We start from the raw sequence: 20,624 nt of genomic DNA on the forward strand, positions 1-20,624 counted from the left end.
TTCTTTAATTGAAATTGATGCCCGTATAAAAATCATTTATATCGATTCCTCGCATATAAAATCCTTAAGAATGTTCCCTAACTATCGATCCCTCGCATACTTATAAGAACAACTTAGAACGAAGCTCAGACGTTTAATAGCAATTAACATTTCAAGTCTATTCCTAGCACTCAAATATGTTAAGTATTGTTGTTTAGGTCCGAACCCTAAAAATACCTCCCGGTCAGATTTAAGATTCTCAATTTGTCACGGAGAATTAAAAGTAAAACAACAATACCAATAATCAATCAAGAACTGAATATTAATATATAAAATATCACCTCAATACATAAGAGTTTGAGCAGATTACTCCCAATCCCAAAGGGTAGAATTAGCCACGCATACTTCTATCACCTTCCATTCTCCCAATTGGGTTACAATTCACTCTATGGTGTTTTCCTCTCAATCTGGCACACTAAGGTTGAGCCTCTAGCCCTCTATTTATCCTAGTTTTCTAGGGTTAGGTTGTTTATTGTGTCGCGCTAATGGGCTAAATGATAAAACACATAAAAAAGGCCCAAACTTTCTTTGCATCTTTTTCCATTCTGGGACCTTCTATCTTTATCTTTTTAGCTCAAATCATTCATCTTTAATCCAAATCTCCAATCTTCCTTAGAAATCTGCAATTAACACCAAATTTGGGAATAAAATACTCTTATTCAAATAAAGATCATAAAAAATGTAAAAAGGTATAAATTCATAAATTATGGATTATTTTATATGTAAATTAGCAATAAATCCTCATAAGTGCCTATATTTTAATATGAAATATTACTGAAATTAGACACTTATCAGTAGACAAATTTTATTTCCCAGTTGACTTTGTTGATCAAGTGTGATCAAGTGCTTTGAAGAATCCAAATCCAAGGTGTTTGATGAAAGGCTGTTGTTGCTGCTGTGTTTGGGTGGGATCTGGGTAGAATAGAGTGTGATCCACTCCCTTGTTGAATCTAAAACTGATGTGATTTAAAACCTTTTTGAAATTAAGTGTTTTTCCAACTAAGTGAAAATCAACTTGTTGTTTGTCGAATCAACTGGTTGTTTTACTCTTAGGAGTTTTTGAAAAATGTTGAAAGGTGTTTGGTTTGGTTGACTTAACTGTCAAGCCAAAACAATCAGTTGTTTTGTGATTTCAACCGATTGTTTCTTTGAAAATCCTAACAGAATTCAGTTTTTAATGGTGAATCTGTTTTAAATGTTTTTCTAACTGAATATGCTCCTTCATTAAATGATTTGACCAATCTTTGGAAAATATAAATATTTTTTTATGTTTTCAAATATAGATAAGAAACAGTTTTGAGAAATTCATTTTTTTTGACACATTTTGTTTTCTAAGATTTAAAGATTCACATCAAGCTTTGGATTTTCAAGAGAGAGTGAAATAGGATTGCAATTCTATTCAATTCAGATTGTATTGTGATCAGGTGTAATCCTTTCTAAACCTACTGTATTTATGGTGTTGTGTTGCCAAAAAGTATTGTGTTCTTGAGGTGTTCAATATCAATACTCTTGGTGTGGTTTGCCAAAGGTAGTGTGTTTCTTGAAGGGTTCAAGGTCTCTACTTTGGTGGTTTGTGTTTTGTAATTTGGTTTGATTGCTTAGTGGATTTCCCAGTGGTATTATGGGGATTGGATGTAGCTCTTGGCTTAAGAGTGAACCAGTATAAGTTGTTTGTGTGATTCTCTCTTACTCTAAACTCCTTTTAATTCTGTTTTATAGTTTATTTGATATAAACAACCGATTGTTTCGAAGAAACAACCGATTGTTTTTTTGTGTATTGCTGCATAACTGCTTGAGTTCTTGGCTAACTTGATTCATGTTCTGGATTTATTCAAAGAATTTCATTGAACCTGAAAAAGTTTTCCAAAACCCCTTTTAAACAATTCACCCCCCTCTTGTTTAAGGTCATATATTCTAACAGACTTTGTAATCTTGGACATAAAGGTTCTTGGACGTCCATTTATGAAAACTATTAAAATTATGATTGATATGGACGAAGGAAAGTTGAAGGTCTGGGTTCAAGATTAAGAAGTTATCTTTGATGTATTTGAAGCAATCAAACATTTGATTGACCAGACAGATTGTTTTAGAATGGATGCACTTGATGAACTATATTAGGAAAATCAAAGACAAATTTCTACAGATGATTCGTTGATGAAGGCAGTCCTAAATAATAATGATGATTGAGAAGACTGGGAAGATAAGGAAGTCAAGGAATGTTTGCAAGATCTGGGAAGGCAAAAGAAGGATATAGTTGGCTTGAGGTGATAAATTGAGAGGAAAACACCATTGAGTGACTTGTAACCCAATTGGAAGAATAGAAGATGTTAAAATATGTGTGGCTAATTCTACACTTTGGGATTGAGAGTAATCTATTCAAACTCTTACGTATTGAGGTGATATCTGAATATAATATTTTGTTCTTGATTGATTATTGGTATTATTGTTTTGCTTCTAATTCTTGATCTAGAATCTTAAATCTGACTGGAAAATATTTTTATGGTTATGACCTAAACAATAATACTTAACATATTTGAGTGTCAGGAATAGACTTTAAATGTTAATTGCTATCAACGTCTGATCTGAATTCTAATGTGTTTTTATAAATATGCGATGAATCGATATTTAGGAAGCATCTTAATAATTTTATATGCGAGGAATCGATACAAATGATTTTTATACGGGCATCAATATCAATCTAAGGGCACAATATTATCAAGACTAATCAAAATACAAAAGAGTGACAAAGATGAAACTCAATCCCTATTTTTCCAATTGAAACAACCACTTTTTACCTTGTTTTCTTGTTAATCATTGTCATCACAACAAATTCCAACAAGCTAGAACTGTCTTGAGGCGTTGGAACTTTTCTTGTATGGCCCCCTTACCCTCGATGGGGGATTCACTCAAGTGGCGAATCTCCCTAAACCATAAGTCGCCAATCTAGACGTATGGTCTTTGTTCATTCCAAAGAAAGAAGGTAGTGTTCGGTAACTAACTGTTCGCTGGTTGTCTCGTTTCCTATCCAAACCTTCCGAATGGAGGAGTTGGGTTTCTCTGGACTACACTTATGCCATTCATTACCCTTGCCATTAGATCTCATTTCCATTTTTTTTTTATTTTTGCAGAGTCTCAGCTCTTTCCTCGAGCCCCACGGGATCCTCTCAATCTCGCTCTATCACTTATGTCGTTATCAAGAGGTTTGATCGCGTAGGGATTGGATGTACTCAAAGTCCTTTTATCACTCAATTAGCAAGGTTGTTTTATATTTAGTGAATATTTTACTTGATTATTCAAGTGTTCCTTGTGAATTCAATATCCGTCCTTATGGACACATTATTATCTTTGACAACGCGGTGCATTTGCCGTAAAAAGTCATCAGAGAGCACGAGTGTCTTCGTTGCACCTATTTGTGATTGTGGAGATTTTGCTATAGCAACAACTGAAAAAAAAATGTTGGAAGACGATTTTTGGGTTGTCCTAAGTACAAGGTAATATTTATTCAATTAGGTTTGATGCAAACTTAAGAATGTTATTTTAAAGATATTCATTGTTCAATTTTATTCTTTTCTTCAAAACATATTAGAAGTGACATGGTTTTAGGCTGTAATTTTTTCAAATGGTGTACTGAAGACGTTGGCGATGAAAGATATGCAATTATTGTCAGACAACAAAGGAATAACATATGTCTTTTAGAAAAAAGTTTGAAGGTCTCATAAGAAGGATTCAAATGGTTTTAGTGGGGATGTGTTTTCTTTTTCTAATTAACATTATTATGTTCTTAATTTTGTCATAATTTCAAAATTTTGAAGAAATTAACATGTCTTTATCTTTCTCTAAATAAAATGTAATGACATTATATATTTTTGCTTTTAATGAATGACTACTTAATGTTCATCCTATGTTTTAAATACCCATTTAGTTTTTAAAATATATTAATTTTTTTAATAATAATAATGAAAATCATGATTAATATTAATTTTCATATATATATATATATATATAATAATATTAAAATTATCTAAATACAATAATTTAACTAAAAAATAATTAAAATTAATAAAATAATAAATAATAAATCATATTTAATTTTTTAATGTTATTTATTTATTTATTTTAATTTTACATTATTTTATTTTTTATTTATAATTGAAATTTTACTTTATTTTAATTAACTAAAATGTGCACAAAATGAATTGTTATTTATTTTATTTTTTAGTACATAACAGTAAATTTGTAATATTACAATTTATACCATTAAAAATAATTTAAAATATCCTTACAACCATCACATCACTCACATACAAACACTCTCAACTTTGTTCTTAAATCCTCACACTTCCACCTTTTCCACACCCTTAACTTTCCACTTCCCAATCCAAATAAAGCATAAATTATATAATGTAAAAGAGATAAAAGATTGTTTAGTAGGTCAAGCATGTTGTAATAAATCAATTTATCTTCTTTTGTTATTTATAAACTAAACAATTAAGAAATTAATTATTGATTTGTAGTTTATATAAGTGCTATTATTAAGGAATTATCTTCCAATGATCTAAGTGAAATTGAATTTAACATTTATTATAACTTTGTGCATATAAATTTTATTTTTCATTTTATCATTGATATATCTTGTATTTTATATTTTAACGACCATACAAATGTCAAAATATTTTTTCAAATTCATCTGATGCAACAACTTGTTTGATTTATATCATTGTATTTAGGATGTTTGTAGAGCCAATACCATATAATTAATTTTGTTTACAGTACACTCATATAATTATATATTAAATTATTTTAATTCAAAGAATATAGAAATCAATAAATAATACAGAATCCAGAACTAAAAATTTAAAAATAAAATAACAATTTTAGTCAAATAAATAATTTAGAATTTTATTTATTATTACAACTTAAATCGTTTACCTATTAAAATAATTAATTTATATTTTAACAACAACCAAGACTCGTAAACAACTGAGTCGTGAATCTTTAATTAAATAAATAAATCTAATAAGATATGGCATGTTTTTCTTAGTCATATAATAATTTGATTTAATTTATAATAATAATAATAATACATTTTGTATTAATAAGTAGCAATAAATTTAAATTTAACTTTATAATAATTACTTACTGCCGCTGTGTACTTATTAAAGATTATGGCAATGGAATTTTTCTTATCTTTTAAGGAACCAACACACAGTAGTGGTATATTAAACAGACATTGAATGCATTGCACTTGCGTCTCTAGCAGCCTTCACATGTGTTAATATTTTTTTTGGGTCAAAAGCAGAAAAGTAAAACAATAAAGAAATTTCCCTTTTAAATAAGAAAAAGAGTAAAACTATTTTTTTTTTATAAGTTAGAAACAAAACAACAAAAGAATCACAAATTATGATCTGGTATGTTTCAAATAGTTTGATGTTGTTTAAAAGTTAAGATCAATAACATTTTAAATATATATTTTTTTCTTCGGAAACATTTTATAAGAATAAAACTGTGACAACATTTCCTATATCAAAACGAATATTAAATTAGCAAAAAATGATATTCCAAACATAAGTCCCTCCATTTATCTCTTCGAAATCCAGAAAAAGTGAATGAATAATAATTTGAGTGATTGCAAAATGAATATAATAGAATTAATCATAGATCCTCAAATAAATATTCACGCATTAAGATAAAAAAAAAATCGTAACAGTGTGAAAACCAGATCGCGTGTCCTATTGATATAAACTATTGAATACGTGAATAGAATGAAATGGAGAATTCTGTCTTGGGCATTAGTTTGAGTTCAAAATCTCCACCGACAAACTATGATCATGTTAAATATTTGGAAAAAATAAACTTTATCACATATCAGGGTTCCACCTATTTAAGTTGAGGTTAGCTGCTATTATTATACCAAAAAACATCAACAAAATAGATTTAAAATGTCTGTTGAATAAATTAAATTTTGTACGAAGTATGAGAAGGATAAATCTTTTTGTTTTCAATAGGAGGATTGTTTTCTATTTAAGGATAGTTTTGGGTGAGGATTATTTGTTTATAATTTGTTGATGAATTGAAACTTATAATTATAAAATTGTGAGTTGAGCAGAATACATGAAGCGAAAGAGTAGATTAGGGATAATAAAAAGAGGAATAATAGTAATGAAATCCTGAATCAGCCAAGTTACTGTTGGTGAAAAACAATGGTGTGTTGTTGTCTTTTATGTTTGTTCAGTGGGCAATTCACAGAAATCGCAAAAAAGATGTACTTTTACTCTTTTATAACTTTTAGGGGCGTCTTCTTTTGGGATCTAACAATATTGGTTTGCAAGTACGAAGTTGTTGTTAGCATTAAGAATTGACCCTCTTTAGTAGGAGTGTGAGTGTAGGACCGTAACAACGTGAATTACTGAATTCACAAACATGTAATAATTGGTCGGCAAAGCACAATCTTAACTAAAAACTAAAAACTAAAAAATAAAAACCCTTTTGTAATTAGACTTGTATTTTGGCTTAACCATGGTCCACGGATAGATGCATTCCGAGACAATTGCACATTGCATCTTTTCCATGGTAATGAGATATCATGTGTGTGGTGTGTGGGTGTCGTTTTTGTTTGATAGAGAGAGGGGTGGGGTGGGGGCTTCAACATGTTTTTGAAATTTCCAAAGCTAGAGTTTTTTTTAGTATTCAGATCAAACCGATTTTGAAGATAAAGTTGGTCCAATCCAACGTGTTTTTGGTTTCTATCATTCATTCACTCAGATGCGCCTCGACTAGGCAATGCTATAGTTTTTGGTTTTCATATATGCTCTTTGAATATTGTTTGTGGCCAAAGTAATATTTTTTTTTTCTTGGTTGCAGCCAAAACAATATCCTACGTTGGGGTTTTCTACGACAAAGCACCAACACAGAGATTTCAAATATAATATATAAATGTTTCGCTAAATGCATTTCACGAAATTAAAGTTGTCAATTTATAGCCTGTGAATGCAAACGAATGCGCGTACTCAATGATTGAATCATGGTGTCGTCCTTGCAATGAAACTGAAAGAGGGAAATTTGTAAAGCGCGCGAACAATGCTGGCATTCGCGCCAGATCTTAAAATTTTTATTCTCTATTTTGTTTCTTATAATGAATCCAAATCCAACTTCACTAACTTTGTGACCCAATTTCTCAACATATAATTATCTTTTACGAAAATTAAATAGTTTATAGTCATCATCATGTTTTAATTTAACATAAGTTAGTGGTTGATTCTTTTTGGCACCATTGAATTATATTGTAATAAGTAAAAATAATTAAGCCGTCAATTTAAATAAAAGCTATTAAATTAATTAACACGAGACTTGATTGAGACTTGTCAAAATATACGATGGAGTTCGTATTGTGCACTGACTTTGGGCGTATTTGATTTCCTATCATGCCTCAGTTAGGCCTGACTTGGTTCATTCATTATCAGTTCCAACACGGAACTTTTAAGTTAAGGTTAAATAATTAAGCCTGATTAAAAACTATTAAAACCACACTAAACTTAATAATTATGCGCTTGGGACAGGTAGATTTAAGAACAAAAATATCTTTTTGGAATTTATTCTAAACACTAAAAAATATTTTTTTTTAAACTAAAGAGAATCTAAACTTTCTTTTTGTTGATCTAAGACAACAGTGTTTTAGATATCCATCTGCTCCAAATTGAAGTAGGTAGAATAGAGTTTGGGTAGTTGCTTTCTTTGAAATGGAAGCTAGTTTTAAATAAGACCACGAGGTTTTTGGTTCTTTATTGTTTTGATATAACATTATAATCTCAAACATTAACTTTCACTTGGATCAAAATATATTTTATTAACCTTAAACTTTAACTGGAATATCCCTTGATAGCGCACTTCTAACAAGCCAAGGTACGTAATTATTGCTCTTATTTTTTAAAAGAAAAGATCTGCAATTCTTTCTTTATTTTCCTGAACAATTTCTTTAGCAAAACTTTGACTCTTACTATGGTTTTTAGTCACGAATCACGATCACTAGTCAATGTTGTAGGTCGAATTAGAAGGAACAGAAGGTGACAATGTTTGAAAACTTCGACCAATAGTTACTCGAGATCCTCCCTTTAGTGTAAGTGTTGGAAAATTTACATAAGATCCCTCTTCCCTGTTTTGTAGCCGTTTGACCATATATCATCATTTTGGATGAGTAATTATTAACAAAATCCATGGTAAAAATTTGAAATTGAATTGGACCACAAAACCATGGCAAGCTGAGTTTATTTAGTTTCACTTAGGATGCCCATTTCTTGGATTCAACAGGTAACAACAGACGTGTCTAAACATGGATTTCTAAAAAGACACTTTAGGACACAAATTTCTAACCCTTTTAATCTTTGAAATTCTCCTTTTTCTATATACTATATATCTGAATTTAAACTTTTTTCTGCTTTTGCAGTTTCCCTCTCATGTTCGTGCACAACCAAAACACACACACACACACACTTGATCTTATTCCACCTCTGCTTCACGCCAGTCTTTGTGCACATTTCAAAGTCTAAAAAACATCTTAAAGGAAAGAAAGACGTAATTGTGGTTTTCCCTAAACAATATAAGAAGTTACGGGAATAATTTTTAAGCAAATTTTATAATTACACGACAGAACACAAGTGAGGATGATGCTTCTCCTGATGGTTGAAATTCAAAAGAGAGTGTTGTTGACTGTTTGAGATCCGAGCTTAACAGGGTGTCATTCACACCTACTCTTTCGTCTTTTTAACTCATCCCTTACGGTAGTTTCACCTTTCTTTTCTCTTGGTTTCCGTTATTTTTTTTTGTGCATGCCCGAGGTAGAGGCAAATGTCTGTGCATATGATCACACATTGTGTTCCATTCTGACACACATGAACCAAGAACTGATCCACCATCGTGCTAACCAATTCCTTCATGCTCATGGCTACATAATTTTATGCTTATATCTTTGGTGCTTCCCTACTTGCACATCGTGCACAAAACTATTCCTTCTGCCAAAGGATACCGTTTTACGCTTTTGCCTTTGCTTCTTACATCTATACCTTCTCACGTTCAAACATCACGTGGCTATTAATATGCTGTCACATTTTTAAACAAAACTCTGCATCACAATTTGTGACATTGGATCCCACTGGGTGTCACCAATTAATCAAAATTTTAAACCAAATAACATTTCTATCACTACCCATCCACCTTATTTCAAAAATTCTTCTGCATAGATATATAATTTCCTTACTATAGCACACCAGTTTTTCCTTACTTAGTCATGCTTCGGTCCAATAACAGAAAATGATGTGTTATAATTTTAAAGATCTCATATTAACATTAAAGAACATTTTATAGATAATATATAAATGACTTGTAAGTGATTCTAAACTTGTAAATTTACTTTTAATTATAATATCATAATTATTTGAAGTTTATGTTAATAAAGGTTTGTTAGGCTTACACAATTTAGGTTAATTATTAAATCACTTTTAGTTAGTATTGTTCCATAACTGCATCATCTTCATGTATTGGTTTAATAATACGGATTATATGTAACAAAATATATCATGCATGTATAAACAATATATACTTCTAATGTAGAGATTTTATATTAAGTTATGCTAATTTAATTATATACGGTCATACATAGCTTACTTCAACATTTAAAAAAAAAAAATGAATGTTAGAAGTTTGTTTTAAATTACACGTGTTTTCTGTAGCAATTAAGTACAATGTTATTAACTGCGATATTAAATTTTGTTGAGTAAAATAAACATCATAAAATATATTTTAAACATTCTTAATATATATTATTTTTTGTTGTGTATAAAGGTATAAAATATTATGATGTATATAGTTGAGAATCTTTTTAAAAAAAAATAAAATTAAACAGCTGGATTAAGTAGTAATTTTACGATTTCTAAGGTGTGTTTATCATTAAAAATGGATAAAGGTGTATTAAGATGATAATATAGTAACGAAATAACGTAAACAAAATGCCAAATTCCGTGGCACAAGAAAGTAAAGTGTTTTCTAATAGAAGTTTTAGGCTTGACATGTTTGGCTTTATAAAAGGGGTAGAATATATTAATTAATTATTTCTTTTCGAACTCATAATGTTATGTGATGCATTATGGGTTGGATCACCGTTTATATGTGTATTATTTGATGTAATTTTTTTAATTAATGTGTATAATTGGTAGTGTGTTGAGATTAAGTGACCTAGGGTTCATAATCACTACAATATGGTTTAGAAATACCACGTTAGTGGTTCTGAATAGTAATAAGAATAATGATATCTGAATAATCAAAATTTGTTTTTTTAAATGGAATTATATGAATTTTAAAAGTGATTATTAATCAATATAATCACAGATTAAGCTTAATCAAATATAAAAGGAGTAGAATATATTAACTAATTATTTCTTTTCAAACTCATAATGTTATGTGACAACATCATGGGTTGGATCACGTTTATATATAGTAAATTTTTTTATCATTTTAACTTATTTTTAAATAATTATTCTAGATGTATAATCAATGGTCAACTATAATTATTATTGTCATCATTATTTTTCTCATCTCTCGTGTTAACCTTGTGAAAATATATTGTAGTACTATTATAATGAATAAACATGGTGATGAAACTAGTAACAATAACATTATTTTTAAAATTTAAAATTTATATTAATTTTAAAAAATAAGTTGAACACATTTTATTAAATCTATTTTTAGTTGAACAAGATTTATTTAAATTTTGTATCATCGTGTTAAAGATAACATTAGATATGGGAAATGGTAACGCTATGAGTTTGTTAGTAACTGATATGGGTTGATATTAATTATTTATTGTTATGTAATATTGTTTTTTATTGAATTTAAATATATGTATAAATTTAAATTTTTATTATTATTTACTTTAATAATATGTATCCTTATAGTAAATAGTAATTTTAAGTTTTTTTTAATTATTATATTAAATTTGTTTTAGGAAAATGATCGTTTGAAAATTATGAGAGCTATATATAACTTTTGATGTGATGGATTTAAAAATAAATATATATAATAAAAAATAAATTTGTAATTAAATTATATATAAAAGTATTAAAATAATAATATTGAGAATTGTAATTTAGTTGTATAAAAAATTGAAGTTAGTGAATATATTTTTATTTTTTTCTACTTACGTAGTGTTAGTGTTGCTTTCAAATTCTGTTTTTTTGCAAGCATTTAGTGCGCACATTTCATTATCAAAAGTGTTTAGTTGGGGAAAATTTGCGATTTCCAGCTTTATGCATTTATATCATTAAGGGCACTTAAATAGCCACTATGATGGGTGTGATTTTGGTCCTCTCTTGTTTAAAATATTTGGTAGCTGGGATTACACAGAATTTAATTCCCCATCCACAAACATAAACTAATTCCAGAAAGTGGAAGAAAAGATGTGAACTGGGTGAGACAAATCGAATTTGTCTTTCTTAAACAAATGATTTCCAGCTATTCAAACAAGTCCTTCAGATTCATCACCTCATTAAACTACTTACCCACCAAAACCATCCTCATTAGGGACATAAATGAGTATACTAAGATTAAACGAATAAAAGTAATTAGAAGCTCTCAATGAAGAAGAAAAAGAAAGAGAAAAATCCATATTTTGTGGAAACTGGGTTCTCTGTCTTATTCATTTTCATATGATAGAAGTGAAATAATGCAACCAAAGCAAACCACTGCTGCCTCGTTCTCTGCTACAAGCTTCCACAACATATGCCGTATTTTGTGTCTCCACCAGAACCCCAAATCTTCACTCTTTCTCTTTCTACTTCACAAAAATACCTAAACTATGGCACTATAAATTAACATCTACTAATTAACAAATTATTAACATACCACATACCCTTCTTTTTAATAGGATCCCACGTGGACGGAGATTGGGTCCACGCCTTTCATGCATCATCATTTTTTCCAACACTCCTGTCCTTTACTCATGCTTCATAACTAAGTAATGTTAATCACCAACATCATGAATTAAAAAAAAACACTACAATACACTGTTTTAGTTGTTTAATTACTGTTACAGGTAAATTAAAAAAAAATTGAGATATTGTAAGTAAGGAAGACTGTGTTTTCATCTTAACTTTTACTAGCTTTTTTTTTATTAAATTCTAAATACCTTCGTTTGTTAACTATAAATTAAAAATACTTTTTAAAATTTAAATGTCTTATGAAAAAAACATTTCAATTTAACATTTAACTTAAATAATATATACAAGAGATTATTATTATATTAAAATCATCTCAATTTAAACCGTTGGATAAAAGTTACGGAGCACATGTACCGCTAATAAAGGTAACTTTAACACAAAGGAGTTAAATTTTTTAACCACAAAGCAAACAGATATTAAACCAGGCATGGAAAGGTAACCAAACCTATACACTAAATTCAAGTTTACTTGGTGAAATAAAAATGAATCCTACTTGTAATTACAAAATATGGAAAGGAAATGAGACTCTATTAAGTGTCTCTTTTTTTATTCAACTACTTTATCTTTACAATTTGACCTTTCTTTTAAAAATTATAAAATGTGTTATTAACCTCTGCACAACGTGTCATTAATTCTTGAAAATGGTGGAAGTATTTGCAAAAACTTTCTGATACTTAAGTTAGTTTTGATTCTTAGATGTTCATTAATTATTTTATTATTGAATTAAATACATTGTTATTTATACTAACCTCTAATAGACTTAATGTGTCAATTATCTTGTCTTTCCTTCAAAATAAATATGCTAATTAATTTTTATAATTGAAATTTATTTTATAATTGTAACCTTAATTAATAGTTAATAAACAAATTTTGTTATATTTACATGTGACGCTTTTAAGAAACGAAATGATATTAAGCATTATTTGATAAGCCATCCTAAAGGTTATTTGCCCATTGAAATTTTCGGCCTATGAGTTCACTATGTAATAAAAAAAGCTTTGTTTAGTTCTTATCGTGAATATACAATAGGAAAGCAATGATACAAAGGTCTCTAATCTGGTTAAAGACAATGCATGGTTGTTAAAATTTCAACTTCCATAAATAGTTTGAGAAAAAAGTAGAACTGCGTATGTGAAAGTAGTTAGAATCCACAACAAAAATCCATGTTTACACATTACTGTTACCTCTCTTCCATTCTCTTTTGATTTCTCATTGAATGTATAAAGTTAGTTGAAAACAAACAGTAAACATGAATCCTTAAAATCGAAACTGTAAGCAGAATTGGAAGGAACAGGTTTGGAGAAAGAGCAATGGAGGTGGCAAAGTGGTTTTGTCTTGGCTTAAGCATTGTCCTTATCAAAATCCACAAGAAAATGGAAACAAGGATAGATATTTGGTTATTGGCGAGAGAGGGGTATGTGGTTGGGGAATAAGGTGGTTTGGTTCACACTCTGGCTATCTTATTTTTCTTGTCCCCTCCTCTTGTTCTTAATTACATAAACCAATAAACAACTAATCTCTATTATTTTGTGTCTATTAGTCAAATCCAATATTGGGTCACCCCAACTGTGTGGACTGTGGACTACGTATACTTATAATAACAACACATAGAGCATTAGCACAACAATGAAGACAATAAATTATAAAAAAAGAGTGAAAGAAAGTGTCATATGCCATTGCAGTTACCAAGAGTGAGGATCCTCTGCCACATACATCTTTTTATCTTTCTTCATTCTCCTCCTTCTTAACCCTCAAATTCATTATTACTACTCTAATACTTTCTAATTACTCTTTGCCTTCTTCTCTAGATCCACATTTTAAAAGATTTTAAATAAATACATTCTGTAAGACTTTATATAAATATTTATGAGGTTTTGCTTTAATCCTCTCACCTTCTCCAACAAAAAATAAATTATCAATATAAATATTATTAGTCAGCATTAATATCACGATGCATTACAATTTGGGGCAATGGATTTTGGGGGCCACTATGTGGGATTTAGGAGATGCCAATTGCTTCTGCACTTAGACAAATCCAAACATCCTCCCAATCGTTCACGTAAAATGGCTAAAATACCTTATGTAGTTTTAAATAGACGTGAAGAGACTCAAAATGTATTTTGGATTTGATATTTTGAAATACATTTTTTTATTTGAGTTTTTAAAATACATTTTAGATTTTTAATTTTTTTTTGACAAATTATTTCTCCAACTTCATATTTTTCATGTATATCTAATTAATTGTGAATAGTGGATTGAATCATTTTAAATTTTTTAAATAAAATATAATTTTACATTTTTAAATAATTCAAGTTGTACCCCTGCACTTTCATATATTCATTCTAATCGTAACATTTTGATTTTTCTCTAACTACAAATATTTAATTTTTCATCATTTAAATGTGTGAGATGATTAACAAGAAAATTTGTTGTATTCGACGTCCCCCAACTCAAATATGTTTTTAAAAGTTTTGTACTCAATTTTTGCATGTTGTTGATTTTTTTTTTAGGTTTTGTTACTTTCTATTGTACACCACAAAAAATACTTTAAACATCACCAGTCACCACAAACAATCATCACAAATAACCATCACTACTTTAAAATGAAAAATAAGACACCATGTTTTCATCATACTCGTAAAGATGTTGTTGGAATTAAAAAATTAAATGGACATGTTAGAGGAAAGATATAGAGGTGCGAGAAGAATTTGCCAATTCCATTTCTTGCATATATATTTATAGATTTTATTTCTTAGCATTTCTTTTCTAGAATGTATTTTTTCTATTTGGAATTGGACTTTGATTTTTTAAATCCATTCCAAAATTTCATTTTCATGACACAAAAATCTATTTTGGATTTCCTTGTTTAGAATTTATTTTTTAATTTTAGATTTTTATTTCCCTAATAAGGGGCAAATTTGGAATTTCAAAAGTTAATTACATGCAGCTCTAAAATAAGTGGGTGCAAAAAGCAATTGTCTTAAGAGATGGGCAGAATCTTTGGGCCTAGTGACTTTTTTTTCTTTGGGCTTATGTGTTACCTGGCTATAAAATTTGGGGTTTTACGTAAAGAATATATTTTGGTGCGAATTAGCTATGATGGAAAGATTTGAGACAGGTGTCAGAAGAAGAGCTAGATACTGAGCTTGCGAAGGTAAGCAAGTGCGCATCAAGCAAGGGAGCAGGAGGGAGGTTGATAGAGATGCGCAGCAGCATATAATAGCGATTCAATCCCCACTTCCCAAAATGGCTCCCACACTCTGCTCCTCTTCCACCTGTACACCAACAACACCATCGTCCCTTTTCTCCTCCTTCACGCTACGACGTCGTTTGCCCCTCGTCGGAGCCTTTTGCATGCTCAGTTTGGGATTCTCTAATCTCTACACCCCCTCGTATTCCTCTGCCCTCAAAACGGGGTGCGTTCTGTCTCTCTTGCGGTATTCGCTGTTCCGTCTTCGTAACATCGTCCACTTTCTCTTCCTTTCTCTCTCCATTGAGTTCAATTCAATTGCCTCTGTTTCAGATCGAAATTGGGTATCCGCAGCCACTCCACCGTCAGAATGGAAGCAAATAGCACCACTGTCCCCAGCATTGTTGTCTATGTCACTGTTCCCAACAAAGAAGCAGGTACTAGGCTTGGCTTGGAACATGTTCGGTTATTTAAGTTTTTTAACTTGTCTCTTTTATTTTCACGTGCGTTGGTGGTTGTGCAGGTAAGAAGTTGGCTGAAAGCATTGTCACAGAGAAGCTTGCAGCTTGTGTGAACAGGGTACCGGGTGAGAATTTCCCACTTGAGATCTGTTATAATCACTCACAACACACTGCAACTTTGTGTATCTAATGGTTTAAAATTAGTAATATCTGGGAGGGGTTTGGTACTTCTAGATATTAATTGTTGTAACAGAGTACTTTTTCTAATTATGTTATTTTTTGTGATTTTGTCCCTGGATTTGAATTGATTTGATAAATACTTTATTTTGGACAACGAGAACGAACAACAAATGTGCTTGCCATTGCATAACAGTTAACTACTAAGAATGTATTGGGCTGTGTACCGTCTTGAGTTAGATTTTTGTTTTCAATGAAATAGCAAACTCCAGAATAAAAAAATTTGCTTGTATTATGGGTTACTTTGTTTGCATATACCAATGTAGACGTCCCTCTTTTTTTAGGCTTTATGTTCACTTGATCACTTAAATTGAACGTGATTCTATTAATCGAATTTAGTTTCTCTGGTTGAAAATATTTTTAATATTTTTAGTTACACCCTTTGGGAAGCACAATTCTATATATATTTACCTTCACGCGTGGCCAGAACTTCTTTTTGCATTCTTTGTCATGCCACATGTTACATGTAGGTAACCAAGACTTGAATGAATTCCACCACTTGACATTTTTCTTCACTTTTAGCTTATATACTTGTTTCACTTATGGTGTGTGTGACCATGTCCACCAGTGGCATTGTTCTGGTAGGGTGGAAAAGGCCAGTTTTGATATGGTCTTGACTCTCGAGTCAATTCGCTTCCTAACCAAGTTGATTATGAGTCAACTTGGATACACTTCTCAATGCTTATTGAAGAAGAAAATAAATTGAATTTACGAGGTAAAATGAATCAAACTTATCTCATAAGTTAAAATTGCAGTAATACATGTCAACATTTTTAGAATTCTCCTCATTTAATTTCTTATTGGTTGGGATACATCAATTGATTTTTACTTATAAGAGAAGTTTGATTGATTTTACCTTCTTGGTACTTTTTATTTCTTTCTTTTAATTGCTTAGCTTTTATGTAAGTTGCATGCCTCGTCCGACTTTTAAAAGCTGAATGAATTATGCCTTCTGCAGGTATTGAATCAGTGTACCAGTGGGAGGGAAAGGTATAGCTGCAATATCTCCATTGACAATGAATGCTGTTTGAGTACTAATCTTTTTTTTTGAATGGGTGTTTGAATACTAAATTACTAATAGTAACAGAAACTTGTTTTAAATGTTTTCATCCTTGCATTAGAAGTTCTTATTTTCTAGCATGCATTAAAGCTCACCTGAACTTGTTTAAGAAAATTTATTGAATGTATTGTTGTAACTTAATTTCTAGGTTTGCCTTGCAATCTTTAAAGCATGCACTTTGACGCAGACGTGAGTTCTTCACTTTGGCTAATGTGTAAAATATAGGATACTGCGGCTGCATACACACAGAGAGAAAGGGGGGTTGGGAGAAAGCTAATATTAATGTTAATATGTCTGCATTCATTTTAAGGCGTTGACTCAAGTGTTTGAGTTGTATGGAGGTGTCAGTTCAAGTGTGAGAGAGTTGGCAAGCTTTTTTATTAGACACTTATGGTTTGTTCTGTTGGGCGGGGAAGAAAATAGAGAGGAAAGAAAACACAGAAAATAATTTTCTTTCTTCTATCTTGTTGAAGAGAAAGTAGGAAAAAAAGGAAAAGGTGATTCTAGAAACAAAATTCAGTTTTAAACTTCTCGCTTCCCTCGTCACTTTCATTCCTCCCAACCAAACATAGCATTAATGAAGAGTGCCCAACATGTATAAAATAAGAGTCAAAAGCACATCCAACACCGTTACACTTAAACGCTCTTCATTGTTTTGACAAATCCAAATTGCCAGTGTTTAAAAACATTTTCATCATAACATTGTAAGTTCTTATATTCTAGCATGCATTGTTTTATTTGAAACTACTGTTGTAGCCTGATTTTGCTAGCTTTATGTTGTAAATTGACAGATCCAAACTGATTCCGAGGAGCTTCTTATAATCAAGACTAGGCAGTCCCTTCTGGATGCACTGACGGAGCATGTCAAAGCAAATCATGAATACGAGTAAGGACAATAGATCTAGTAAATAATTTGGCCATAAAATTTAATTTTGCTTCATAAACTGTGAAGTTTGAGTTGCATTTTAGTATTTGATCCTAAACGAAAGTTTGGTGAAAGGAATTCTTAGACCATATATGTGCTAAGTTCAAGAACTTGGGCATTAATCCATGTAAATGAACTGGGTGTAATTATGGAAAACAATAGTGTGTATTCACATGCTTCTTACCTCGTCCTTTTTCAGTGTGCCAGAGGTTATTTCCTTGCCCATCACTGGGGGCAATCTTAAATATTTAGAGTGGATTAAAGAGAGCACAAGGGAGTGACTATAAAGTTTATAGCCAGAGTTGTGGTTTCCAGAGTTCTTCTGCTCTTGTGTGTTAAATAAAGCCGGTGGCATGTCATCTATGTAACTAGGCAATGAGAATATTATGTAGAGGATGATATAGGTCTTATCTTGTTGCTAATGGCTGTAATGGGTTGAATATGATGTTATGTGAATAGACCTTTTCTTTGTGATTTTATTCGCATTTGGCATTTTGTTTCTTATTTGTCTGATTCGTGTGTTTCCTGTACCATCCATTTATCTATGCTTGTGGGTTTCAAAATATTTCTTTTAAATTTTCTGCATAAATTATGTATTGGTATTCTATCCACTCTTCAAGCGCTATCAGTCCTTGGTTTCCACAAAACAGTGAAACACTCCTTAAACTCATACAATAGTTCTATGTGAAAAACCCTATATTGAGGTATTTTTTTAGTTTACTTATAATGTATTTGAACTTATATTGTGACATTAGAATTTATTTAAACAATACTGTAATCTTAATCAATTTTGATTTATTATTGTATTATAAGAAAATACATAATTCATGTATTATAAAATAAAATTATAATTTAACCTATAATAACTCTACCATACATATAAGGTGTTGGCTTATGGCAGAAACAATGGATATAACAGAGAATAGTATGTTTAATACGAGAAAAGGAAAAAAAGAAGAAGGAATACTGCTTTTATTCATCAGCTAAGTTACCAATATTTTAGTAAATTTAAATATCCTTAAGGTAGAAATCACTCATTGACAAATTCAAGAAAACATTTAAATCTGTGTGTCTTTAATCTGAAACATTAGATAAAATTTAAACATTGTGCAGTACTGGAGTATAATTAACAAAAGCTAACAAAATTTATTTGTATAAATAGGCAAAACATGCAGTGGCCTAAATTAATTACTCCATATAGGCACTAATAATAAAAAGCGCTAGCTAATAAATTAAAAAAGAAGAAGCACAAAAGCAGCACGAGCATAAAGGTGAAAGGAAAATATCCTGTGTTCATAAATATTACCGAAACTGCAACATTCTTTTAAGGAAAATGGCCATTTGTTAGAAAAGTAAAAACCATTCGTAATAGGAAGTTTGATTCCCAATTCTTAGAAACACATGAGATACTTCATCTTCTTCCTAGGCATTGAATCTTCATGATGGCAAGCAAGGTGCTGGATGCTACCCATAAGAACAGAAAACATAAGCCAGACACAAGTAAAACGATGAGGAAACGCGAAAAAAAAAGAACATAAGAGAAAGACAGAAAAGAAACTAATTTCGCATAAAGAAGATATTACAAACTTACAACCAAAAAAAAACCCTGAGAAAGCAGGTTTATAAAGCAGAAAAACAGAAACCATCTATCAACAGACTGATAAAACAGAAAATCAGAAAACCAAAAAACTATGCCAAGCAAAAACGTAAATGACAAACGGTTGAAGCAGAAGATGTTAGTCATTGTCTGGTGCTAGCGTCTGATGGCTATTGTCTGGTGATTTGTTTTTGTTGAAATTCTGAGACTAATTATAAGAATCATCTTTCAGTCTGCTAGTTTCTTCATCTCTCACTATGTAAAACACCTCTATTATTGGAGGAAGTTTTTCCTTGCTCAAAATCTGAACCTTAACACGGTCGTACTGAGAATTCAAGCCCCACAAAAACCTAAAGAGTCTCTCTTGCTCAATGAATTCAGCGAATGCAGCACGGTCAGCACTGCAATTCATCTTCAAATTTTCTAACCTGTCCAACTCATCCCACAACACATTCAAGCTCTTGTAGTACTCTGTCACGGAGAGGCTTCCTTGTTTAGTCTTGAAGAGCTTGCTTTCGATCTCATAACGTACAATGTGATCCTTCTTCACAGAATATGTTTCAGCAAGGTTCTCCCAAATTTCTCGTGCAGTAGAGAAGAACCTGCAGTTGAAGCCAATTTTTGGAGTCATGGATAACAATAGCCAGGAGATAATAAGGGCGTCTTCAACTTCCCATATTTGGAAATATGGATCAGTTTTTGGTGGAGCATTACCTTTAATATGACTCAACACTTCAAACCCTTCGAGAGTGACTTCAACTAGTCGTGCCCATTCAAGATAGTTATGACCATTGAGTTGAAATGAACCAGGCATGGTTGAGAGGGCATTAGGACTCAGAGACGGGAAGGAAGAAACTCCAGATGCAGCCATGGTGAAAATGGGTAGTGGCAAGGATTAGGGAAGGAACCCTAATGTCAGCAAGAAAGAAAGAAGAAGACAAAATTGAATCTTGTTCAGAATCTTTTCTAGAGTGCCAGCAATGGGACTGGTCTGATTTGTAGGGTAGCGTTATTATAACGTTATTAAAGAAAGATAAATGAAATATCGAAAAACCAATTGAAATATAATTTCATTTAATTCATTATGTATATTATTAAATTATTTGCGCAAACACATTGTGTATATGAATT

At 30.8% G+C, this 20,624-nt stretch overlaps 1 protein-coding gene across 2 annotated transcripts; it reads left to right on the forward strand.

Moving 5' to 3' along the window:
• The first annotated feature begins 15,100 nt into the window (after positions 1 to 15,100).
• On the forward strand, positions 15,101 to 18,400 carry LOC137820187 (protein CutA, chloroplastic). Of its 2 annotated transcripts, none has more exons than XM_068624103.1 (6): positions 15,101 to 15,460; positions 15,547 to 15,650; positions 15,737 to 15,799; positions 16,870 to 16,901; positions 17,763 to 17,857; positions 18,096 to 18,400. In XM_068624103.1, the coding sequence occupies exons 1-6, from the start codon at positions 15,270 to 15,272 to the stop codon at positions 18,175 to 18,177; spliced, it is 567 nt and encodes a 188-aa protein (XP_068480204.1). In that variant the 5' UTR covers positions 15,101 to 15,269; the 3' UTR covers positions 18,178 to 18,400. The 2 variants fall into 2 exon arrangements, with proteins under 2 accessions (XP_068480204.1, XP_068480205.1); XM_068624104.1 differs by having other exon boundaries at positions 15,103 to 15,439.
• The last annotated feature ends 2,224 nt before the right edge of the window (positions 18,401 to 20,624 follow it).

Source organism: Phaseolus vulgaris, chromosome 9 (genome assembly GCF_051622355.1).
Source record: "Phaseolus vulgaris cultivar YP4 chromosome 9, ASM5162235v1, whole genome shotgun sequence".
NCBI lineage: Eukaryota > Viridiplantae > Streptophyta > Magnoliopsida > Fabales > Fabaceae > Phaseolus > Phaseolus vulgaris.

Bases quoted from the DNA above. Each gene is read 5' to 3' on its own strand.
- LOC137820187 (XM_068624103.1), top strand. From the start codon at position 15,270: ATGGCTCCCACACTCTGCTCCTCTTCCACCTGTACACCAACAACACCA. The intron at 15,461-15,546 runs GTATTCGCTGTT...CCTCTGTTTCAG, and splicing joins TGCGTTCTGTCTCTCTTGCG to ATCGAAATTGGGTATCCGCA. The intron at 15,651-15,736 runs GTACTAGGCTTG...GTGGTTGTGCAG, and splicing joins TGTTCCCAACAAAGAAGCAG to GTAAGAAGTTGGCTGAAAGC.